The sequence below is a fragment of the Mycena indigotica genome, assembly GCF_014461135.1.
Source record: "Mycena indigotica strain 171206Taipei chromosome Unknown Mind.scaff0002, whole genome shotgun sequence".
NCBI lineage: Eukaryota > Fungi > Basidiomycota > Agaricomycetes > Agaricales > Mycenaceae > Mycena > Mycena indigotica.
The window spans coordinates 4653644-4678410 of NW_023503001.1; the positions used below are offsets into that span (position 1 = coordinate 4653644).

At 50.4% G+C, this 24767-nt stretch overlaps 7 protein-coding genes across 7 annotated transcripts; 4 read left to right on the forward strand and 3 right to left on the reverse strand.

Annotated features, from left to right (window-relative positions):
- Window positions 1–2550: 2550 nt before the first annotated feature.
- On the forward strand, window positions 2551–3985 carry MIND_00254600 (uncharacterized protein; the record flags this gene model as incomplete). The annotated part of the gene is made up of 3 exons (XM_037359424.1): window positions 2551–2612; window positions 2680–2771; window positions 2820–3985. The coding sequence occupies 3 exons, from the start codon at window positions 2551–2553 to the stop codon at window positions 3983–3985; spliced, it is 1320 nt and encodes a 439-aa protein (XP_037224519.1).
- Window positions 3986–4408: 423 nt separating this feature from the next.
- Window positions 4409–5701, reverse strand: MIND_00254700 (Glyco-hydro-cc domain-containing protein; the record flags this gene model as incomplete). The annotated part of the gene is made up of 5 exons (XM_037359425.1): window positions 4409–4454; window positions 4505–4670; window positions 4719–4776; window positions 4829–4941; window positions 4990–5701. 5 exons carry the CDS (start codon window positions 5699–5701, stop codon window positions 4409–4411), a joined length of 1095 nt encoding a protein of 364 aa, XP_037224520.1.
- A 1933-nt stretch (window positions 5702–7634) lies between these two features.
- On the reverse strand, window positions 7635–8830 carry MIND_00254800 (Acyltransferase 3; the record flags this gene model as incomplete). Its single annotated transcript, XM_037359426.1, has 2 exons — window positions 7635–8328; window positions 8373–8830. The coding sequence occupies 2 exons, from the start codon at window positions 8828–8830 to the stop codon at window positions 7635–7637; spliced, it is 1152 nt and encodes a 383-aa protein (XP_037224521.1).
- Window positions 8831–10524: 1694 nt separating this feature from the next.
- On the forward strand, window positions 10525–11810 carry MIND_00254900 (PAPA-1 domain-containing protein; the record flags this gene model as incomplete). The annotated part of the gene is made up of 5 exons (XM_037359427.1): window positions 10525–10719; window positions 10769–10919; window positions 10967–11095; window positions 11143–11282; window positions 11337–11810. 5 exons carry the CDS (start codon window positions 10525–10527, stop codon window positions 11808–11810), a joined length of 1089 nt encoding a protein of 362 aa, XP_037224522.1.
- A 2202-nt stretch (window positions 11811–14012) lies between these two features.
- Window positions 14013–18778, forward strand: MIND_00255000 (PH domain-containing protein; the record flags this gene model as incomplete). The annotated part of the gene is made up of 5 exons (XM_037359428.1): window positions 14013–14303; window positions 14355–14781; window positions 14831–15310; window positions 15365–15471; window positions 15518–18778. The coding sequence occupies 5 exons, from the start codon at window positions 14013–14015 to the stop codon at window positions 18776–18778; spliced, it is 4566 nt and encodes a 1521-aa protein (XP_037224523.1).
- A 220-nt stretch (window positions 18779–18998) lies between these two features.
- MIND_00255100 (AAA-12 domain-containing protein) lies at window positions 18999–22259 on the forward strand (the record flags this gene model as incomplete). Its single annotated transcript, XM_037359429.1, has 18 exons — window positions 18999–19040; window positions 19091–19163; window positions 19215–19828; window positions 19875–20027; window positions 20075–20525; window positions 20578–20587; window positions 20636–20697; window positions 20742–20794; window positions 20843–20851; window positions 20904–21023; window positions 21072–21159; window positions 21210–21224; window positions 21272–21331; window positions 21381–21473; window positions 21519–21676; window positions 21727–21876; window positions 21923–22017; window positions 22064–22259. The coding sequence occupies exons 1-18, from the start codon at window positions 19029–19031 to the stop codon at window positions 22257–22259; spliced, it is 2412 nt and encodes an 803-aa protein (XP_037224524.1). The 5' UTR covers window positions 18999–19028.
- Window positions 22260–22327: 68 nt separating this feature from the next.
- MIND_00255200 (Carn-acyltransf domain-containing protein) lies at window positions 22328–24720 on the reverse strand (the record flags this gene model as incomplete). Its single annotated transcript, XM_037359430.1, has 9 exons — window positions 22328–22524; window positions 22575–22612; window positions 22662–22894; window positions 22941–23131; window positions 23180–23681; window positions 23732–24042; window positions 24091–24122; window positions 24168–24405; window positions 24453–24720. The coding sequence occupies 9 exons, from the start codon at window positions 24718–24720 to the stop codon at window positions 22328–22330; spliced, it is 2010 nt and encodes a 669-aa protein (XP_037224525.1).
- Between the last annotated feature and the right edge of the window lie 47 nt (window positions 24721–24767).

Consider the following 24767-nt stretch of genomic DNA (forward strand, 5'->3'; position numbering starts at 1 on the left):
ATGACACCTCAACTCGTGTGATGCATCTCACACGGCGGTGACCAAGCTTCATGAAATTGATCCACCTCTCAAAAGAAACAAACTCGCAAGCTCAAAAACGCCTAAGGCTAGTAGTACTAGGTGTCTACGATTCACAAAGCCCGATATGACGGAAATCCGGACCGTGACATGGTATTCTTGATAACGGTGATTGCACGGCAGGTGTGGTGCGGATTGCTTCCACTCCTCCCACATTTGGTTCCGCCCTTCCAGCGCTGTGTTACGGCGTTACCGGCTCTTTACAGCTGTTCAAACCGCGGAAGCTACAGACTGGGTCCAATTGCAGATTAGATAGACTCTGAAACCCTAGATGTATCACCAGCAAATACTCCCGCCCGGCAGCCATTCCGGGGACGAGAACCACTCCCCACAAGGTACAGTGAACAGGAGAAAAGTCATAGAAGCACACCGTTGGGAGTGGCCGCTGTTATTTTGGTAGCTTGGGAAAGATATTGAGCATGGTCAATGTCAGATATGGATCTACACCCAAACAGCGTCGACGTCTAAATGCGCCTATATGCAGCTGGTCAGAACGGGAATGTCAAGCCCTCATCATGGGTAACGATGCCATTGGGGCAAGGAAGGTTGAACCCAGGCATCAGGAGCAAATTCTGCTCCGAATCCAGTGCATAACCGACGGGCAGTGTCTTACTGTAAAGCAGTCCAGGAGCCGCAAGTGGCCACGCCCGCTCCCGATCAAGATGAGGCAACACGTGAGCGCGAAAACGATAGGCCAACAAGTCCAAGTCCATTCGTGCCAACTGCGTTTAATACACGTAGGGTATGATTCTGTACGGGACAAGCTTCTGGTACTTCTCCCAATCCTTGCCATACCTGGGAAATATACATCACACGAAAAAAGTCGAGAAACAACGCACTTGATTTTACACATGTGGTCATCGCGACGCTGCCTGTGGATGAGAAGGACCGTGAAATAGACGATGTAGAAGTAGGTTATGGGAGTAACAAAGCCGGTAGGCAGGGACCATGCGAAGGCCATGAGGAGGTCGCCGCTACGCGAAGATGAGTGCGTTTCCGCATAGGAAGACAAGGATGACATACAAGTAGTTGGGATGGCGAGAACGACCCCACCATCCAGAGGTCAGAAGCTTGGAGCCGGACTCGGTCGTGAAGTACTGCAAATCTAGACAACATTTGCTTAGACATTAACAGTCAAGACAAAGAGGACACCTACTCTTGGGGTTCTTGCCATTCCTGAAATCATTCTTCTCTCCGTTTGCCTCTCTGAAGATATAGTATCCCACGAAGTTCACGACAAGGGTGATGGCCGTGTAAACGGGACCCAATTCGTTCGGAGTGAAGACGAGGTAGCGGGCTTGGAGACAGTAAACGAAAGGCACCCATGCGAGATCGCCAACTGCCAACATGAAGCCAAATCCGTCGGATGTGATGTCCATTTGGGTGAAAATCGCGGGCTACATTATTTTTTTGAGTGACCCATTGAGTATAAGGATGATTGAGACTCACCTCGTTGAAGAGCGCATCCCCAACATACCAGCTCTGGAAGAGGAGCACGAGCCACAAGGAATCCGTGACTTGGGAGAAGCCGCCGCGACGAGTGGCCTGTTCGCAAATCATGCTAATGTCAATGAGGACCCAGAGCATGAGTCCGGGACGGAGTTCATTGAATGTCTTGAGGTCAAATGCGCCATAAGAGAAGGGGTTTAACTCGCGACCGATGAAGAACTAAGGAAGTACGTCAAAGCCTATAATTAGGCAAAAACCATGTTTGCTCACATCATAGATGGGGTTGCCAGAGTTGCCACCGAGAGCAAGGAGCGCACCAGAGCGGAAAGAGGCAGCATAACACGCGACAGCTTGGACAAGAGACATAATCATGGCCGCAGTCACGAATCCGATGAACTTGTCGTGAAGGAACGTGAACGACTCCGGTCCATAACGGTATATGGTGCCACAAGTGAGACCCAATGCCAGCAGGAATGTGCTGAAAGCTGAAAGGCGGTGTGAGTGCTGCGGCGAGTCGCGCGATTGAATGAAGATCGTACCATTGATTTTATAATTCTTTTTTCCACCGATGCGGAGAGTCGTGCCTTGCACGATGTCTCCAGGCAAAACAGCCCAAGAAACGAGACAAAACGCGTACCAACCCAGGTAGATTAAGAAGGCCTGGGGGTCCCAAAGGGCTTTCCACCAAGCTGGGTCTTGCAACGCAAGAAGAGCGCGGTCGGGAACTAGAGCTGGTGGACAACCACCAGCCTGTTCAGAGCAGCCAAAGTAAAGTGCGTAGGTGGCGAAGGGGACCCCGACGGTGATTAGAAAGGCACCAGGAGGACCGAGGAATTCGTATGTTGTCGTCCTGGGATTGAGAATGTTGGCCTTTGGCTTTGACATGATGATGGAGGAAGGAAGAAGGATGGACGCGTGATATGACCTTGGAAGATCAGCTCCTTCTTCCAAAACACAACAGTGATAACTTGATCCTATACTTAGGGACCAGATGTACTGCCCCGCTCCTTTTCTGGCTACTCCATGGACCCGCTCGCTGCCAAACTGAACGAGCTCGCAGTGGCAAACTCAGACGGTCTCCTCAAGTCAGTCTCATACCTTGCTACCGACTAATACTGCCTCCTCCTAGCTACCCTTGCTTACAACTCCTAGCGACGATGAGTACCGTATCCTGAGGCAAAACCTCTTTGAACGCTACACAACGGGTGTTGACATTATCAGCTCTTCGCCACCAGTCGTGAAGTGTAAGCTATGGCTGTGAATTCATGCCTCCCCATTTGACTTACTTGTAGCCCCCCGACGAAAGCATGTGGAGCTTATGGACCCTACCCCTGCTCCAAGTCCCCGGCAGCAGCAACCGGTGGCCCGATCCAAGATGAGCGAATTTCTTCGGCGCGCGACAGGCCGCAAAGCAGCAACCCCACCTTCCTCGCCAGTAATTAAACTGAGCATGCCCCGTCTTTTTTCCAAGAAACACGAAGATGTCTCCTCATCAGACACAGAGTCCTCCGTCCCTCGCACCAGCAGTGGCTCTAGGAGAACTCAGTCATCTCGCAAGATATCAGGGTCAATATCGCTGTCACCGTCATCACCCAATTTCCGCAGCTCGCCCACCCGATCCTATTTCGACACGCTGCCTACTTCCCCGTCACGTTCAGCCTTTCCAGCGACACCCTCCAGATACGACGTTGTGCCTGGCGGGAGTAATGACATTTTCGACGACGAGAATCTTCACACATCTGACGCCATCCGCAAAGCCATCTCAGCAGTCGAGGCAGACAGCAGACGGCTCGTAGCGGCATTCAACGACCTCGAAACCAGTGCAGTCATCCGCTATCGGCAAGAACACCCCCACCGCAATCGGTCTGGGTCGAGCTCCAATCTCAACAGCACGCCTTCTCGCCGCCCACCCATAATAGCACACGGGAATGTCAATCACCATCGCGCCCGTTCTAATTCTCAGCGGAATATAGACGGCCAGTCTGTGCGATCAAGCACTTCCCTTCGCACAACTAAATCGACCGCGTCGTTGTTTGCCAGCAAACACAACAATCCCACTCCGCCTCCTCCGTTGTCCCAATCAACTCCTCCTTCGCAGTCTTCTTCGTGGGGCAACAGAATATCAGCCCTTCGTAGGAAAGGCTCGCTGTCATCGCTCTCGTCTTCACAGCCCTCTTTCCTTAGCGTGGGACGGTCAAATGGGCTCAGCAGGAGTAGCTCAATCTCCCGAAGCACCTCCCATCTCCCGCTGCCCCCTGTTCCGCCCTCGCCAGCTAGTCCAAATGCGACCACAATGATGGAGCTTCTGAAAAGCCCTACCCCGGACGAGGGTGGCGAGGAACTTGCCGATGTCAGGCGGCGGAGGACTGAGGTCGTTGGGCGGTGCGAGGCGCGACTGGAGTATCTACGTGCCAAGCTCAAGACAGCAGAGTTGCACGAGAAACTGCTACGCAAGTGAATTGACTGACTCTGACCTTATGATATCTCCTCTAATTCCATAGGTTACCTTTGTTGTACTCTACTTATCTCTCTGGAATACACCGCCGACTGAATATGGCAAGCGCAACAGCATGCTGATGAGCAACTTCGACGGGATCTTCATGTGCAGATGAGTTGATTCATCAAGCTGCTAAACCATCAAAGCAGCCGATTAAATTGCTCAGCGCAAGTGCCCAATTAGTAATCGAACGACAGAAAGCTCTCCAGTGAGTAACAGCAGCAACAACAGGGTTGAAAAGAAAGTATATGTGGGAGGGTATAGATATCGGATGGTAAGTAATGCACCTAAGTAATATGTACGATCCGGGCTAGCAGGTCGCCACAACGAGCCGGCCGGCCAGACTCGTGTCATTCCAGGTGGCGGGAAAGGTACAACAAATCTCTAGTGGTACTTGGAGATGGCAGCCAAGTAAGCCTTGCCGGACGCGCTGAGTAAAATAAATCAGTAAATAAGACGCAAAGAGAGAAATGGACGCACGAGAGGGCACCCGAACTAGTCGTCATGGGCCAGACGTTTCCAAGGCCCATACCGTTGCTGTAGGCGTAAGCAGCGACACGGCCGTCCGACTCGAAGAGGTCAACAATGTCGCTGATGAACTTGTTGATTTGACCCTGGTCCGTGCAAGGCTCAAAGCCAGTAGAGTCTGCACAAAAATATGAGCGATAAAAACTGACAGCTAAAAGAGGCATACCATCAACGCAGGCGAACTCGGAAACCCAGATGGGCTTGCCGTACGAAGCATAGTGATCCTAAGCCGATTGAGCAATGATAAAACGCGGGTAGACAACACAAAACTCATACCAGGTCAGCGCGGACACCAGCCATGTTATTCTTGTTGACGTGGATGTTAGTGAAGTCCCAGTCAGTGGAGATCTGCTTGGAGAATTGCTTCAACCAAGTCTCAGCAGCTTGGTCTGCGAGGAAAATCAGCTCAAGACTGTGAAATAGAAGAAAAAACATACGGCACATGGAAGGGCTGCCGAGCTTAGTGCCCTTGGCCTTGAAGGGAGCAATATATTGCTCCCATTTGGATACGCCCTCAGAGACAGACATGCCAGCAGAACCTCCGCCAGCTGCACAATCGGGCTCTTCAAAGCCGAGCATGTATTGTGGCGCCTGTGAGATGGTCTTGAACTTGGCCAAACGGGAAGCGTCGGTGCCGTCCGCGTTTCCACCACCCCAAAGCATGGGAACTGGCATGGCCTGGCCCTGCTTGCTTGGGTTAGGGGACCAATCGTACCACCAGCCAATATGCGAGTCGAGGGTGGAAAGGGCATTGCCAGAAGACGTGCCGGCCTTCTTGCCATTGGGAGTGAAGCCAGCGGCGGCCTGGACACTCTTCACGGGATTGCTCGACTTGTTGTCGTTATTGTTGTTGTTATTACCGTTCCCGTTGTTCTTGTTGTCGTTCGACTGGTTGCCGTTCGACTGGTTGCCGTTCGACTGGTTGCCGTTCGACTGATTGCCGTTCGACTGCTTCGGGGTGCTAGCTGGGGGCTGCGTAGAAGTGGTGGGGGTCTTTGAAGAGACTGGAGCCTTGCAAGAGTTCCTGCGGTTGGCTCTTCGCGCCAGACCGGTAGTCTGGCGAGAATGGTGGCGTGCAACGTTGTGCTGGGATGCGAGAGCATCACAAGCCAGAAGCGTGAGAGCAACAAAGACGTGGAGGGCTTTCATGGCAAACGAATGGAAGGGACTCAAAGAGTCGTGGTGGAGGGGTCGGGAAGAGAGGAGCTGGTGACAACCTGACATCAAAACTGTCCATGTGATCAATGGAAGGTCGACGCAGAGCGCTACATATGCCTGTCGCGTGCAATATAACTGTCTGTGAAGAACAGCATTTCGTCCACCATTGCACCACACAACGTTTGCGTCGTTTTTCCGAGTTATTTTACAAGAGAATGCAGCCCATGATGACCAGTTTTAGACATTGACGGGCTGTGAAAGCCGCCTAACGTGATACCGGCTGTCTTCTTAGCGCCGGCGTTGTCGGCATTCTCTTTTCTTCGAATTCTGCAAATTCAGATGGAAGGCCAGCAAAGACAAGTGTAAACCACATTTCAAGACGCGAACAAATGTCCAAAGAACTCCTGGGGCGTTCAAGATCGACTTTAGTCTGTTTTTGTCAATGACGCTGTTCAAGGAGCGTGCGGCCTTTTTCACTAGCTCACGTTCAATGAGAAGGATAACCTGTCGACGAGAAAACCAGAAAACGAAACTGCAACAGTCCATACGGCGTCATGTCATGAACTGCAAACAGTTGAGAAAGCTCAGACTGGCAGTACGACCAAGTATCATTGACGCACTCTGATAGATCCCGACAGCGGTGGCTCTCTTGCTCCGAATTCGCCTTTGTTTCTGGGTTGGCGGTCGCTCTGGCATGTACTTCGGCTTCGTGCCTCTGACGTAGCCAGTAGCTGGCATGGTCGAGAAGATCCTCTGGATAGATCACACCACACCAGGCTTCATGTGGAGTGGTCATCGTCTACCCAGTCGGTGATTGCTGCAGTATGTCGAAGTCTCGCAGAAGGAGCTCATGAAGGTAACAAGATAAGGGGCTGGCTCGATGCTGAATGAAATTAGGCTTGGTGACTGGGACCAAGCCAACTTTCGAGCCAGGTAACTGTTTGTATCATCCTCCCGCGATCTCTTTCTTTCATTTTCGAGAAGAAGAGCATGCGCAGCTACAAAAGGATAACACAAGTTGACGGCGAAAGCGATTCCTGTCGTATATACGCTGCAAAAACTACGAGCAATAAAGCAACTTGGTGCCACAAGGTTTATTGACTCTGTCGTGAATATCCTGACCGAGGCAAATATCCTGACTGAGTCAACGGCTGCTGCACCAATGGCCCAGGCTTCGCTTCTCTGCCGTCCTAGCCAGTAGTGTACAATCATACCACTGCAAAGATCTTGTTCACGAAAGAACTTCGAATAACTATAAACTAGAAGCTTTCTCGTCGTCCCCATCCAACAGTCGAGGTACAGTTTCCAAACAACTTTACTCCGTTTTGCTTCTCGCGTTGTGCGGCGTGCCCGCAAGCTTCTTCGCCTCCTCTTGTTCGAGAATAAGGACGGCTGAGAAAATAATGAGACACGCTCGAGGAAACGAGGCGCAGGCCAGATTGACTGTGGATCCAGAAGCAAAGAAGAGGTTGGAGCGAGAGGGCGCTGAGTATAGGGAAGGCTACGAGGAAGTGCGTCAATGGCAACTTACTCTAGCTCCGTATTCTCAACATTTTTATGTAGTTCATGAGACGGTACGGTACGAAGTGCTGTGATCGACCCTCTTGCAGTGGCTTAACCATATGTGTGCGCTATCGAGAAGATCTTCTGGATATATAACACCAGGTCTTGCGCGAAATATATCGTCCAACCAGCCCGTGATTCCGGCAGAAACCTGTTCAAGGAAAGAGGTCATGGTGATTGAGTCGTGACAACTGATCACCACTATCTGAGTATCTCCTAAACAAGCGCCAGGCTTGCACGAGGATGTCTTATGGAGACACTTTGTCGAGGTTCATACTGAGTACAACGTCTACCCAGCAGCCTGCGAGCTGGTTGAGGGAAGAATTTATGCACCGCATCGTCAGGGGCCTTGTTGATAAGATTAGATAATGGCCCCCACAAACGGTATCTGAACTAACACCCATGAAACCGCCCAGCTCAGTACGATCGCAGGTACACCCACAATGACCGTCTTCAAAATCCCGTCTAACCGCGAATCCAACAGAATCTGCAGCCAAACGACCACAACCGAATGCACGATATAGGCGCCATACGAGTACCTCGCCGTCGTGCCCCATTTCTCCGTTGTCCGCTCCGAGTCGTGGAACAGCGAGAACCAGGCCGTCCCGAGGAAGTAAAAACAAGTTTCGTGCCAGATGGCGTAGGACAACGCGAAGGGATTCATTCCGCCGGCGTATGTGACTGGAATAGCAAGAGCTGCACCAATGCCGCTGATGATAGCGGCAGAAAGAATTGCACCCAAGTAGGAGAGGGCTAATGCGCGTCTGGGGTCCCTGAAGAGCATATATTGCTGGATTTTGGACAGGGAACAGCCAGAAATGTAAGCCAGGACGTATTGCGGCGTGTAGCCGGGCTCAAGCGCCATAACAGGGATGTGGGTGCCGAGTGGGAAGGACAATCTGACAGAAAATGTGCAGATAATGACTGTGGATATTCCCAGCAATGCTGCAAGACGGTATTGCGAGTATGAGGAAGGTATAAGGAAGCCGAAAGAGGGAATAAACAGTTTGGTTGTCGCATAGATGACGTCGAAGACGAGAAGCAAGGCGATAAACCTGGGTTCGATGAGGCACGGACTTGATTCCACGAAACGACTAACCAAATTGGACCCTGAACGCGGTCTAGATTCAGATAATAATGTCTCAGCGCGGTCCATACAGAGCCACGATTGAGCAACACGACCACCAGCGGGTGAATGGCAAACGTATAGACGACGATCGGGATCCCCAGCCTTTTCAACCTATCGATGCAGAACACTCCCCATGCTTTTCGTTCCACAGCAATGGACGAGAAGTGCCCGGCAATGAAGAACATCAGGCCCATAAAGAAGGTCTGGTTGAGTGCGACAAAGAGTGTCAGGACTGCCTTGGAGACATTCGAGACTGGGTAGGGCGAGACATAGTACCAGTATCCGACTCCGCCAAACGAGAGTGCGACGTGGTGGAGGACGACAAGCACGATGACGAAAGAGCGCAGATTGTCGAGAAAGTGGACGCGCCATTCCCCAACGAGACGGGGAATGAGAGCTGCTAGTTCGCCTTCGGGGTCGCTGGGCATGGGTGTGATGGGGAGACACAAGCTTCTGCGCTGCGCAAAGTCCTATTGTTGGGCGGTATCATCTTAGTCTAAGTGGGTGGTCGCCGACTTCATGCCGCGATAAGTGTGACATGTGACATCCCATCCTCAAATGTTGCACTCAACATCTGGCTCCCAGGGTCATTCTCAAATCGGTCATTGATTCTCCGAGTGTGCTTTTCAATTTAGATAAGCAGTTACACAGAATCAGATAATTTTTCCAACAAGTGGTATCTGCACCAACGCCCACGCCAATATCCAACTGAGCAAAATCGAGGGTAAACCGATATAAATTGTCTTCAAGATTCCGTCTGCTGGTGAGTCCAAAGCAGCCTCCAGCCCCGTGATCACAGGAAGATGTACGATATACGCGCCATACGAATACCTTGCCGTCGTACCCCATTTCCCCGTCGTCCACGACGAATCATGGAAGAAGGAGAACCACGCCGTGCCGACGAAGTAGAAACAGAGTTCGTTCCATACAGCATAGAGGACCGCAAATAAATTCAACCCGCCCTCGTGCCGGAAAGCAAAAGCGATGTTGATCCAATACCCAATGCAAGCAGAGAGAATCGCGCCAAGGTAGGCGAGAACGAGAGCAGCCTTGGGGCTGTTGAAGAGCAGGTATGGCTGAATATCCGCCAAAGTGCAGCCAGCGAGGTACGCAAGAATGTATTGCGCAATATAACTTGTTTGGATGGCTATGAAGGGAGCCCGATGGGCTGCTGGGAAACGGAGCCGAATGCAAAATCTGTAGATGGCCGAGGTAGAGAGGCCTAAAGTAGCCCAAAGTCGGAACTGCGGGTACGAGGAAGGGGTGGGGAGTTTGTAGGCCGGCATAAAAAGTTTCATCGTCGCATAGATTAAGTCGAAGATAAGCAGCACAGTGACAAACCTACGAGTACTTATTCAGCCTGCACGTCTGGGAAATAGTAAGATAAGCCAACCAGATCAGACCATTGAGGCGTTTGAAGTGGACGCAATATTGCCAGAAGGTGATCCACACGGCCTCATTTTTCTTGGGTGTCACTAACACAACTGCTAGCGGTGCGATCACCAGAACATACAACACGATTGGGACCCCGAGCCTCTTCACAGAATAACTTCCAAGCCTTTCGTTCCACAGCAATTGACGAGAAGTGTCCAGCGATGAGAAACATCAGGCCCATAAAGAAGCTTTCATTGATCATGAGCCAGACAAACAGTCCAAGGATCAATCTCGATGCAGTCGAGACAGGGTAGGGCGACTTATACCAGTACCCGATTCCACTGAATGTGAGGGCGATGTGGTAGAGAATGACAAGCAATATGACAGAAGAACGGAGATTGTCGATAAAATGGATGCGCTGTTTGCCGTCAGGACGAGGAGGGAGGAGCGTTGCTAGCTCGCTTTGGGGTTCATTAGGCATTGGCCTAGTGGTGAAGAGAGAGAAAGCAAGCTCTTCGGCAAAGATACGTCTTATAACCGAATCGCTGAGCTAGGCAAGATACATATGTAGGCAAGAGTCAATGGTGGCACGGTTGTGCTTCTAGTAAACACACCTGGACTACGGTGGTACAACCGTGACCGTGTCTTTCGGGTTTGAAGGCAAGATTATTAGGAGTGCAAGACGCATAAATTGCCGTGCTTTCGTAGTGTAAAAGGGGTTGCTGCACGTGATCGTAGATGTCATCAAATGGCTGTTGGACGTCGACTCCCAAGTGCTGCCAGCGAGGAATCCGAGGTGGACATCGAGGTAGCGGAGGACGCAAAGGAGACGAGCGAAGAAGAAGACGAGGACGAAGAAGAGCTTGAACCAGAAGACGAAGAAGATGCAAGCCAGGACGAATTGGAAGACGATTCAGAAGAGGAAGAGGAAGAACAACTGCCAGTGCGTGTCTAGAGTGTTTTACTGCTTAATAATAATAAGAAAATAACAGCGACCGTCCCTCAAAATCAAGCTAAAACTTGGTGCAGCACCAGTCCCCATCCCACAACCACCAAGAATAAAAGCGCCTCCAGCAAGAGCGCCTCCAACAAGAGCACCTCCAGCAAGAGCGCCTCCAGCAAGAGCTGCAAGAAGACCAGCCCGTGGGTGTTTCACCATTGTCTTTTCTTCACTCTAACTCTGCTGCTAGTCGTTGATGTCGAATCTGAAGACGAGCAAGAAGACTCTGATGATGACGAGGTCGACGACAGTATGACAGGGCTTGCGAGCGGCAGACTAACAGCACGACAAGCCGCACTTGCTGGCGGATCCGTAACCCGTATGGTTCATCACCATAATTTCCAGTGTCGTTCTAACAGATAGAAGAGAATTCGCCGATTGCGATGGCACTGCCCGAGCCACCGAGTCGTAAACGTGCCGCTTCACCATCACAAGTTGCCCTAAGGAAGGAGGAGAATGCAAGGAAAAGGAAGAACAAGATTGAGAAGAAACTCGAAGACGAGAAAGTATATTTCCACCGTTTTTTTTGTTGCATCAACGACCCTGAACTCTATCTACAGCTCGAAACTATCAACCGTCTGCTGAAGAAACAATCGCGACCAAAGGGTAAACGTGGACCTGCGCCAGCTGCGGCTTCAGTCACAGCGCCAGCGACCGCTGCCCAGTCTGACGAGGAGAAAGACCGCGATGTTGAAATTGAGCAAGGAGACGAGGAAATTCCTCCAAATTCACCAGTGGAGCCATCTCTGCCGTTGTTTCGCTGGCTGTCGACTTCTCGAGCACCACCAGCTAACGGCGAGACAACAAATATGGAGGTCGATTCGAATCCTTCCATGTCAATACTATTTTGCGTACCCGAGGCATTGTTACCTCCGTCTTCCCCGCCTGCGTTGCCGCGGCCGAGCTCAACTGCCAATTCGCAATGTGCTGTTGCTGGGTGCTCGCAAGAGCGCAAATATCGAGCGGTCGGCAGAGAATGGGGTGTGGGGGCGTGCGGCATACTGCATTTGAAGTTGTTGGAGACAAAGGTGTAGCCCATTTACGCGCGCCTAGGTTCGACATTGAAACGGGATACTGTACTACGCGGCGAAGGATCTGCTCTCCCTAGACAATGGGGCGTTGGCAGGGGCTAGGGACGGTTCAAAGACAAATTGAACCACAAGGAAGGGGTAGATAGTGGGACGAAGCAGAGCAAGCCTGCAATCCCGACACGGTGCTGTCAATTATTTCAGGAAATCTGCTATATTCGGATATCGGATCTCTTTGTCGATGGGACTTGTCCAAAACCACCATGAGCTCGATTATCCGCGCAGAAGCTATTCGAGCCACTCAGCATCCTAGGAATCATCCTATGGATGCTTCAAGAGTCCGAATCACGGCCTCTCTAGGAGATCAGGTTGGATTAACCAAGCTAGGCATCCACAAGGCAACCCTTGCGCCGAACATGATATCGACCGTGGAGCATTGGCATGAATGCGACGATGGTATTGTTGTCAAAGTTGGATAGGTGGCAGAAGTGCACTCATGGGTCCAGAATGGTTCTTCATCTTGAAGGGGAGTGCGACGTTGCTTGGGGAAGAAGAGCAATTGGTCCAAGAGGGAGACTTTATCGGGTTCCCAGCCGGAAAGAAGGCTCCACATGCATTCAGAGCTAGTGAGGAGGGTCTTGAGTACTTGGTTGGTGGCAGTCGGTACGTGGATGGGTGATCGTGAACATGGCTTGAAGAAGTGGAACAGAGAGCCCATTGATATGACGCACTATCCAGGGTGAGAAACTTGTCGCGTCCAATGTGCTCAACCAATGACATGGTTATACAGCATTGCCACAGCGCTTTTGGTCAACCGGTCGAAAGGAACCGAGACTGTGTTGAAGGAGTCGGATGTAAGGATTACAGTAGCACAATAATTGTCCGTCTCCCCCAGAACCCTGTCTATGAAGCTATGATGTGCACGAACAACCACGTCCCCCTTACATCGCATTTACGCGTCTTGTGTCGCAGAAAACGCACGATGGAGATAATGCTCCTCCGCGACATTCTCGACGGCAACATTACTTTGAGCGACCGTCCACCTTATTCGTTCTTCGGGTGAGAAAAGGATGCTAACGACGGCAGCGGCAATCTTGCCAGGAGGATCTTGAATGATAGTAACTCTGTGCATGTGCAGTCTGCGGTTCGTTCAATGTTGCGCGAGGGGAGTGCTGAGAGAGAGACATGGCGTCAGAAGAAAGGAATGCGTGTCCAGTGGCTCCTCTTGAGAAAGCCAGAGAGATTGAAGCAATGGATGCCCAGGAATTTTGAACCACAAGAAAGGAGGACCTGGTAGCGCGAAGCAGAGGAAGCCTGCGATCGCGACACGGCGTCTGTCAATTCCTTCGGACACGATCAATAAGCTCGCCCAGATGAAAGAAAAAGAACCAGAATAAACGAGGACAGGCTGGTTTATATTCGGATATCGGATCTCCCTGCCGGTAGAACGTGTCCGCAACTACCATGAGCTCAATTATCCGTGCAGCAGCTATTCGAGCCGCGCAGATTCCCAAAGGTCACCCTATGGATGCCTCGAGAGTCCGAATCACGACCTCTCTCGGGGACCAACTAGGGTTAACCAAGCTAGGCATTCACAAGGCGACACTTGAGCCTAACATGATATCGACCGTGGAGCATTGGCACGAATGCGACGATGGTACTGTTTTGCTGCATAGATAGGGGGTAGAAGCACATGCTCATCAATGGTTCTTCATCTTGAAGGGAAGTGCGACGTTGCTCGGGGAAGAAGAACAAATTGTGCAAGAGGGGGACTTTATCGGGTTCCCAGCTGGAAAAAAGTTGCCGCATGCGTTGAAGGCCAGTGAAGAGGGTCTTGAATACTTGTGTGGTGGCAGTCGGTGCGTGGACAGGACAACATGGAGACCATGACTTGAAGCAATCACCAGAGAGCCAGTTGACATGACGCACTATCCAGGGTAAGAGCAATGTCGCGTCTAAGTAGCTCAACAGTTTGACTGCGATCTAGTATCGCCAAAGCGCGGCTTATCAATCGGGTGGGAGGAACCCAGACTGTGTTCGAGGAGTCGGACGTTGTTAGAGAATAAGTGACGTCGTTTGCGGTAGTAGCACGTGTTCAACATAGTCTTGTCCTGCAAATTGTTGCACGACACAGCCGTTGGAGGGGTGTAGGAGCTTTTGAGCCCAACCACTGCCTATACTTTACTCTATATCGCGCCGGTTGCGCCGATGGATCAGTCACAACGACGACCAGGACTTACACAGGAATCACAGAGTCATAACCGTTCCAATTCCTCTTCCTTCTTTTCCTTCAACCGCCGGCCGACCAACAACGAACCACCCACTACAGCACCCCAACGAAGCACCTCATTTCTCTCACGATCCCGCATGGAACAGCAACAGCAACAATCCCCACCACCACAACACCAATCTCGACCATCCTTAGACGGGGCACCCCAGACCCCACTCCACCCAGAAATTCGCTCCGTAGTCCAGCTTACCACGGCCCATGCTCGCAAGGTGCGTTTTCTGGCAGCACTGGATGATCGGTGATTAACGCGCTCGCTACAGGTCTATTATTCCGGCCCGCTCATCAGGCGTGTTGAACGGCAGCCAGACGGGCAAAAGCCTCACAAAGACGAAGGATGGACAGAAGTATGGGGCCAACTCAATGGGACGACACTCAGTATTTGGGATATGAAGGCCGTCCAAGAAGCCAGCGCCAATGGCACGGAAGTGCCTCCCTCATATCTCAACATTACCGATGCATTTGTCCACGTCCTCGGCGCTGTCAGCGTCCCTGCGACACCAACTGAGCCACAAAAGCGCTATCCGGATGTCCTGACAGTCAACACTGGCGGATCTAACCTCATCTTATTCTCGTGTCCTTCCACACAAGCCCTATTAGCGTGGGCGGCTGCCTTGCGTCTGTCTGCTTGGGAAAAGTCTCGTCTAGAGGAAATCTACACCGCCCATTTACTGCGTATAACACTAAGCGGTGCGTTGTCGCGTTCCCAATTCATCTTAGTGTCTAACAGGCCGCCAAGGTCCCGACCACCCATCAACACTCATAAATGGTCGGATGGAAGGCTGGGTTCGTCTCCGAATCGCGGGCCAAGTCGACTGGAAAAAAGTCTGGATGTCTGTTTCCGCATCTGCAGACGCGATTCCTCAGCTTCAAGATGCACCCCGGACTAAAAAGCGCATGTCGAATCTATTTTCGTCAAAAGACCACGCGATGCCAGACACACCATTACCGCCCAGACCTATTATCGCCATTTATCCTGGGCCCAAACCCAAGGAGCGCAAAAAGGCCATTCTTACTATCCATACCGTTTCACAAGCATTTGCCGTCTATCCCGAACGTCCAGAACTCATCAGTAGGAGCACCTTGATTAAGCTGGAGGGTTTGATTGGCGATGAAGATACTGCGGGTGAAATGGCCCGCAGGGAGGGCTGGTTGTTGATTATGCCAGAGCTCGAGGGCGGTCTCGGCCAAGCAGAGGAGATGCTCAAATGGATAGTTGGTGAGTTTTTCCTTTTTTTTTTCGTTGTAAATTTTAACAATTGCAAACTTTCAGCGCTCCATGACGCTTTCCGGTTGTACGGCCGCCCAGAAGCTTGGAACTGGGACCCTCGTAATCCTCGGTCACTTATGTTTGGCTACCCAGTTGGACCATCGCGAGATGTGCGCTATCAAATTCCATGAAACCTGTCAACTGAATCATTCGCAGCAATTATTCCTCAAAAGAGAACAAGCAGAAACCCTGGATCCTCGAGATGATCGTACTTCTTCAATCCGCGGCCAATTTTCTGGTATCCTTGGCAGTCAAGTACCACAACGCGTACCACCACCAGCCCAAGCTCAACGATCAGAAACATCTCCGTCGCTTCCACCCCTTCCCGGGCTCAGTCATCAGCCTCAGAATGGTTCACCGCTCGCATCGGGTCCGCAACTTCCCCCCTTAACCTTTGGCTCAGAAAATGCTTCAGCTTCTTCTCAATCACAAGAGCGGAATCACTTATCGCCAATATCTGAGCGAAGCAGTGGTCTTACTGCTAAACAAACCATGTCTTCCGTCGATTCGCACACCGTCCTGAGTCCTCAACGCCGATCGACACTCCAAAACAGTGGGAGCGGTGGCGAAGCACCGCCGGCGCAACAAGGTCGAACCACTTCACCGGTTGGGCAAACATTGCCCACCATTCTAGATAATGTACCTTTAACTCAAAGTCCTACCTCTTCGTTTGAACGGGTGCCTTCACCACCAGCTGGACGGACGAGTATTGACTCCCCCTCTGCGCCGTCTTTCTCTCGAGTTGGCAGCGGGCTGAGCTCAAATTCCCATGGTGGAACCACTAGCAGTATCAGAATGGTCCCTCAAGCTACCCCGGCTGCCACTGTTGAAGCAAGATCACCTTCAGAGCCCATAAATCGAGCAATAAACCATTCTCCTACATCCGTTCTCACCTCGCCACATTCGGTTAATGAGCAACCAGCAACCTCACGATCCATGTCGATGATGTCACGTTCTTCGGTATTAACATCACCATTCTCGAACTCAGGCCATGTTTCACCCACTACAACGGCAACCTCTTCTATAACGGCGACTTCATCATTTCCGGGGATACATCAGAACGAGGACAACCAGAGCAACAACATTTCGAACGAGGCCGGAGCGCTGTATTACATGCAGCAGTTTGATTCCGTTCCGCGCCATAAAGCTCCGCCGCGTCAACAGCCTACGACGATCTCTGAAGGTGATGATGAGTCAGAGTCTGAGGATGACGTGCCAAACGTGACCTCCACAACAACGTCAGATAATTATGGGACGCAAAGTCCGGTCCTCAGACAAACCACGCCTATGGCATTCCACCAGCCGGAGTCAGCTCGTGCACAAGCTTCGTCTCCTTCACAGACCCTGAGTAGTTTGTCGTCTTCGCATGCCGGCAACGGCAGCCAATACACCGCTCTCGGACGTAAGCCTTCGGGAGCACGTGCGCCGAATCCCAATCGGGGATATCGTGGCCCTGACCGTGGACTTTCCTCTTCACTTGCATCTTCTTCCGCTCCTCCTCCCCCTTCCAAAGCCTCTGAGCCACTCGCTGAAGAGGACTCGCAAAGCGAGGACAGTATGCACCACAACTCCCCGCCTGTTTCCCCTCTTGTTCGTTCCAATGACGAACTTGACGCGCTCGCCGCACTTTCCTACCTCGATGTCAATGACGAGCATCCACAACCCCCGCCGCCTCAGAAAAGCGCTTACGACGGAATGGTCCCTGTTGCCCCTCTCCGCCCTCACGTGACTGAGAAGACTGTTGATGACCGTGCTGACACCCCGCCATCAGAGTTCAAGTCGTCGTTCGCGCCATCCAAGCAAGCTGCGGAGCGTAAAGCAAAGATTGAGGCGCAGCAAGCAGCACAAAATGCCGCTGCCCATCGTCCTGGCCGTGCTAATGGCAAACGAAGGTCACGTATGGCGGCTGCTGGTGGCAATGGTTGGGGTGAAAGTAGTGACGAAGAAGAAGATGATGAAGAGGATGAAGAAGATGAGGATGTTGACTCGGATGGTGAAATAGCCCCACCAGTTCGTAAACAACTCACTCCGTCGTCATCCGGCCCTGCTTCAGTCGACAGTTTTAATCGGTCAGGATTTCAGAACGATGAGCCACAGGGCCAGGCCTATTCGCATCTACGTCCTCCACGCACCCTGCCACAACCCCCTCCTCGATCGTTTGGTGAGCTGATGTTTTTTGCTTCCATTTCCGTTGTCCGACTGACTTGTATCTTTTTTTTTGTAGCCGAGCAGCCCGACCAACGACGAATTCCGTCTGATCCATACTCTGAACGTCGAACTTATCTCGATGACGGCACACAACTGCGAAGCCAGGCCGAAATGCCCCAGCCAGGTGCTGCAAGACAATCAATGTGGAGTCAAGTTCTCGATCCTGGACGAAACACGGGCCAGCTTCCGTCGCAGAATACGGACACGTTTGTCCAGCTCGAAGACAACAAGCTTACCAAAGCGTTTACGCCACAAGGGTTGCTGTCTGCTGGAATGCAGGACAAGGCTGATAGGTCGGCTAAACGGCAAGAAGAGATGGCGCGAGAAAGTGGCGCGTCGTTGATCAATGTTCCTCACAAGCCTCCACCTCCTCAGACGGGTTTGCTTGGTGCTATTACTGCACATGAAAGAGAGCGCAAACGGGAAGGTGGTGTCGGGGCTGCCCTGACTGAGCGGGAAAGAGAAAAACGTGTTGCGGAGGACAGGCAAAGGCGATTCGACGAACATCAACGGCAACAGCTGGATCAAATGCAGCAGGGCGGGTCAGTCTACAGCGGACAGTTCCCCCCCTACAACCCGATGATGATGATGAACCCGATGATGATGGGGATGAATCCAATGATGCCGATGATGACTGGGCAAGGGATGAACCCGATGATGACTGGGCAAGGAATGAACCCAATGATGATTGGCCAGGGCATGAATCCCATGATGACTGGCCAGATGGGTTATCCAGGCATGTTCAACCCTCAACAGATGTTCGCTGCCCAACAAGCCGCTGCTCAAGCTTACCAACAAGCTATGGTCGCGTTCTCAACCGCGGGCTCGCAAGTCGGTGGAGATGGCGGAGGGGGAGGAGCTCCAAGCAATAACACGCCCTCTCAAATGCAAATGAACCCGATGATGGGGGGTAACATGGGCATGTTTGACCCTCGTATGTCGATGATGGGAATGCCGATGATGACACCACAAATGGGTTTGCCGATGCAGATGACTGGGATGTCGCAATTTGACCCTCGATTCGGCCCTGGCAATAACGGTTCACCAGACCCACCACTTGTCCCACACACTGGTCTTCCGAATCAGTACCCCTCCCGCACTAGTTCGCCTGCTCGTGGGTCTCCGCATCGAGGATCTCCTCTGATGCGGCCTGTGGATCGTAACGATACTGGTGGTTCCCGTTCGCGGCCAACAAGTCCCAAGCCTTAGGCGAAGTACACTTTCATTAGTTTCATTTTTTTTCTATATCCACTTTACGATACCATGCTCTCAATTACCTCGAATTGGGCTTTAGCTACCGCTCACAAGGACTGATAATAGTATCAATACATGCACGCTCATTTATTCCTCGAATTTCCTCAGAGAGGAGGCATCAGTTCATCAAAGTTAAGCTTCACGTTCACGTGACCCGGCGACCTTGTCCTTCCCTCCATTTCCCAGCTTTTTCCTCGTGGCATCGATGAGCATCGAGGTGCGTGTTGTAGCGAGTACGCGTCGATCCAGAGTCCTAACTCATTCTAGTTCTTGCAAACAATCCTCGATGGAGTTGAACAACCTCTGGAGCTTGTTGTCCAGCATGAATCAGAGCTTACTGGTTGAATTATTCATCATCGATATCTAGACACCATTAAGCTTACTCTTGCAGAGGAATTCCTTGAAGTCTTCAACGAAGAGGCCCAGCCATTAGGCATCGCACCAGGCTACTCGAAGGAGGGCGCACTTGTCGCCCTTTCAATTGCGGACGATTGTCACTGCCTTATCGTTCGCTTCTACAGCCCCCGCCGAAGCGATCCCAATGGTCGAGGACGCGGACGCGGTCGTGGAGCGCGTGGTAATGGCCAGCAGCGGTCGGAACCCCCACCCAATTTCGCTGGTCGGAAGATCCTAGAAAAAGTTATCCTCTGTCGCAACGAAGGGCAGCTCCTGGCTTTCGACTGTGGCCCACTCGCGATGTCGCTCTTCTGTCTTGAGGGCGAAGGCTTACGTATCCAGAATGCAGTCGACATCCAAGCTGCCTTCAGCGCTTTCAACCGCAGGCCGCTGACCTCCATCGTTGCGGCCGTCGGCGACTCTATCCGTGTGTTTACAGAGAATGTTGAAACCGCGTTCCGCAACCCGTTCTATGTCGAGGGAGACAAGCATTGTCGCATGGACCTTGCTAATAGAGCGTGGGTCTCGCAATACCTCGCCACCACCTCAAACGGAGAGACTATGTGTGGGAAAGCGAAGATCATCAACACCAATGCTCTTCAACCTGGAGTCTGTATCTTCTCCCTCTCTTCTAGCGCCACTAAATCAGCTGTAGGTGTTGAATATATTGGCCAAAATGACATCCGACTCGTTGCGATTGTCGAACCTCAAACCAACGCAGAAGAAGCATGAAGTCATTGCGGTCAATGCCAGCGATGGCTTGAGTGTCAAGTCGGCCTCTTTCGCGAGTCGGCTTCGTGGTTCGGAGGTGTGTTGCATGATTTGGTAGTATTTCACCTTGCTGACATGTCCCAGAATCTCTCCATGCAAGTCCTCAACGCGCGAGGTCAATCATACGAGGTTTATGGTCAGAGCGGTGGTGTGGATGGTCGAAGAGCAAACCTAGACGTTCCTCGCCCTCTTGATGGGTCCAAAACAATCCTTCAAATCACATCTATTGGTCGTGACGATCCCACGACTGCCGAAGCTCAACGCGCCGCAACAATATTGAGTGCGCTCCAAGGCAACATTGCAGTGCTTACCGATAATGCCTGGATCAAGAATGTTTGGCTTCCGTCTTCGGACGATCTGGGTATGCAGTGGCCAGCACGACCCCAGGTTGAAACCGGCAAGAAAACAAAACAACTGTCTGTGCAACCTGTATCTGCGGAGGAGGACAATCTTGGCCGTCTTAATGCTTCGCAGCGTGAGGCTGCGGAAGCAATGCTCAGTCCAAAGGATGATCATCGCATTGTACTAATCCAAGGTGAGTTTAAGTTTGGGTTATCTCTCATTGCAGATGCTCAAATGCAGTTTAGGTCCACCAGGGTGAGTTCAAGTTCTCTTTTGATTTTATTATCTAATCATACTGGGTAGAACGGGCAAGACCTCAGTCATTGCTGCATATGTCAAAACAGCAATTCAGCAATCTCAGCTGGGTATGCAGCATCTATTTGACTTCATTTGACTGAATGTGTTGTAGGTATTTGGCTTGTTGCAAAAAGTAATGTTGCAGTTATCAATATAGCCTTGAAGGTATATTATTTATCTAATATTCTGATATCTCTTCTAATGCATCTCAAGCTACAGGCTGTTGGTTTTTCAGACTGGCGTCTACTAGCCTCAATGGATTTTTCACATGAAGACTGGCATGGCCATTTTATATACAGGCATTCGCCAGAACTTTATCCGCTCTGATGAATTCAAAACTCTATCTCACTCACGTATGACTGACTGTAAAGTAATCCTCTGCACAGTCAGCATGGTAATTATTTTCTTTTTCTTCTTGAAATCTGTTTCTTATGATTTATAGTTATCTAATTATTGGGTCAAAACCAAATTCCGAAACTACATTCCTGTTACCCGAATTATTGTTGATGAAGCTAGTCAAATTGAAATTGGTATATATTTCATTTCTGGATTTAATGAATTTATTGATTTTTATTGATAGGTGATTATTTACCTGGTAATATTATTTTTATTTTTATTTGACTTTCTAATCTGTTGAACTAGTTTTTGAAAAATATGGGGAGAAACTTGAAAAAATGTGTTTTATTGGAGATGATAAACAATGTGAGTTATTTCTCAGTCAACAAGTAAACAAATTCAATCATTCTATTAGTGCCTCCTTATGGCCAAGAAGATCTACAAGACTTACAGTCCGTTTTTGAACTATCTCATCTTCAAACACAAACCTATTTCCTGGACACTCAATGTTTGTTTCCTTTACTTGATTTATTAATATTCATATACTTTATAGATCGAATGCCACCTCAAATTGGAGCCTTTATCTCAGAAAAAGTCTATAACAATCAGCTCAAGTCCAACCCTAGCCATCTTGTCCCAGACACTGATATTGCTTGTCAATTCATCAATGTGCCAGGGGCAAAGGAGGTTCTGAATAACAATTCATACTTTGTATCTTTCTGTTTATCTATACTTAATCTTGACTGACATATACTTAATAGAATAACCTGGAAGCACAAGCTATTATCAAGCTTGCTTTGCTTTTGCAAGAAAGGAATAAGTCTTTTAAGATCATCACACCCTATGATGGACAGCGAGTCCTTATTGAAAATACAATGAAGGAGACGGAAGGCCTTGAATGGGAGGAAAAGGTATTGCTCTTTACTTTGTATTCTCTGATTTAGTAATATGTTCCAGGTCTATAATGTAGACTCCTTTCAAGGCAATGAAGAAGACATCATTATAATCAGCCTGGTCCGATCAATATCTCTTGGATTTCTTCAGAATTTACGGTATTTACATTCTTTTATTTGAATTTTTCATTCTGATTCTCCACAGTCGTACAAATGTCATGCTCACACGGTGCAAGAGAGCAATGTATATTGTCTCAAGCAAGGCTTTCTTGAAGGATGGGGCAGGGAAAGACTGTATTGTAGGGGAACTTGGAGAGCATGTTGGTGACTTGGGATGGCTGGAGAGCCAAGTTTTGGAGAGTGGTGATTTCTTAGACAACCCACGCAAACGTGAAGTCTAGTCTATATTGTCCTGATTACATTTTGTCTCTAATTTATAAAAAATACCAAAAAATAAGCAAAGCATAAACTATAGTCGACTTGAAAGTATAGTGTCAGTATGTGGAGGCTCAGCAGTGTGTGTGGTATGGCTACTGGTTGTGAGACACAATGTCCGCATGTCATGTAAGGAGTCGAAGATGGCATCTTTTAAGCCTTTGCTTGATGTGTGCGGGGAGGAGACCTTGGATTCGATACCAAACTTGATCATGTCTGGCGAGGCAAGATCTAAATCAGGTCTGTCAGAGTTCCTGAACGAGGTACTGAGAGACACGCACAGTTTATCCCATAGCCATCATCGTACGTCGCCCCAAACCTACAGATGGTGTGAGTACAATGAAAGAGAGACAACACAGTTCACGGACCCAGTGCCTCTGAATAGATGGCCAGCGCTAAGACCGCTCGTGCTGAGTTTCCATGTCTGACTGCGTTGGAACAGTTCGTCGTCAAAGAAAGACGACTCTTCGCCGCTCAGAGGTCGTAACATGAGTTTGAGCCCGAGCAAGTGTCTATCGATCCCACGACCGGTGGCCGCTTCGCGAGTCAGCGTCGAATGCGTATGCAAGGCGTCGTGGAGTAAACTGCGCCGGGTTTGTTGCTAATGCCATGAGCTTTTGAGCGCCGAAAATAACAAAATCACGCACAGAAACTTCTGGGTCTAGCATCGCAAGAACCCATGCTCGACTCTCTTTGGTGAATGTCCGAATCGTCTCTGTTCGCCCCCGTTTGAACATCCGAGTCAAAGCGGTCTCGTATGTTGCCGAAAATTCGCCCCGCGTTTTGTAGTAGGCGAGCTGTAAAACCATTTGGATGTACGCATCTGGTGACTGTTTGACTAAGAAGACCTCAGATGGTATCAGCATATCATCGTGGCAAGACTGACCTGCGGTCTTAATCCAGTCCGTGCCATAGTCTTGGAACCAATATACAGCGGCATCAGAATCGTCCACAATCGATTTAGCGCGTTGGACAGCATCAGTACATTCAGCGGCGGTTTTCTCGTCTACATCCCAGTCAAGGCGCTCCCAGCCTTCAACTGGAGGAGATGTTGACAAAGCTATCGGTTCGATTGAATCAAAAGACGCAGGGTCGATGCCTTCGACCAATGCCCATTCTGCTACAATACTCGGGACCAAGGCGTCACATGGAGAATGCTCTCCAGACGCCCCCGCACGAGTGGAAGGGTCGACTATCAGGGTTAATGGTTTATCAAATATGCGGTTGGTAACATTGGAATTGGTCGAGCGAATGGCATGGAGGTGAGACATGTGTAGATTTTTGTTAGGAGATGGGATGGCATCAAGACTAAGACCGAGCAGTGACTGGGAAATAATGCGATGTGTTCGTTGGTTTTGAGAAGATAACGAGAGTAGGCGTTGAAGATTCTGTGATGAGGTTTTAGATCGTCAGCTTTTTTGGCGAATGAAATGCTTGCCTCTGTCCATTTGTCACGGTGATCGGCAGTGAGGGCGCCTATGCGAGGAGGCTGTTCCCCCATTGCCAGCCGATGTTGAGCATCAAGGACAGCAGCCCGTATCCTGTTTTCAAGATCTTGAACCTCGACAAGAGTCGGAGACGAAGTTGGGTGGTATGCGGCAATCGTATAGCACCAGCCATGAATCATGACGTAGAATTTTTGGGCGTCTTGGTTGGCCATGGACACTGGTTTCGACAAGATATCACATTTAGGTTTGGGTATCCGTGCGATGTTGAACATTTTGGCCGTACTGCCGCGCAACCAGATGCCTAAAGTCGAATGAGAAAAGCCGAAAAAAAAACGGGGAGGAAAAATACCTGTTCGAGTTGTTTCTGGATATAGTTCCTGTCTATGGGTTGTGAATACCGTTGTGGCGACCACGAATTCGGTTTACCTGTCGAGGAGATTTTTGAACTGGAGGACACGATGAACTAGCCAAGCCCCACGGCGAATTTGCCACGGACTAATTCCAACTTGCTCCTCCTCCTTGACATCCACAGGAATCCGGTCGTCATCAAGGAAAGCAAGCCACCAATTGGAGTTTACGACCAATGGCGCTCTCCATTCGAGATATGCCTTGTTGGTCCAGAAGTTATCGTCAAGCCAGTTGTTTGGGGAAGCTCTGTCGAGAGCTTTGGTCGAAATGAATGGACAAAATCGGAACCAAAAAGGCACATACCGAGCAGACGTTCCTGACAAAGCCGACCAACACCATTTGCAAACTCTTCAGCCCACTTTACTCGCAAAGCATATGCAGATTTGAAAGAGATGCCACCGCGACTTTCGTCCTCTAAGAGAAAAGGTTCAAGAGATTTAAGATAGCGGTCAAGAGTAGGGCGCAGTTCCGGGACAGGAAGGCGGGGCAGACTCAAAGGTTTAGAGGCCACAGTTGAATTGGAGCGCATGAAAAGGGCTGGAAGAGTCGTTCGGGGCCTACAGGCAATCATTTTGCAGGACGGAATGCCAGCATGAGCCGTCGGGCCAACTAGGGATC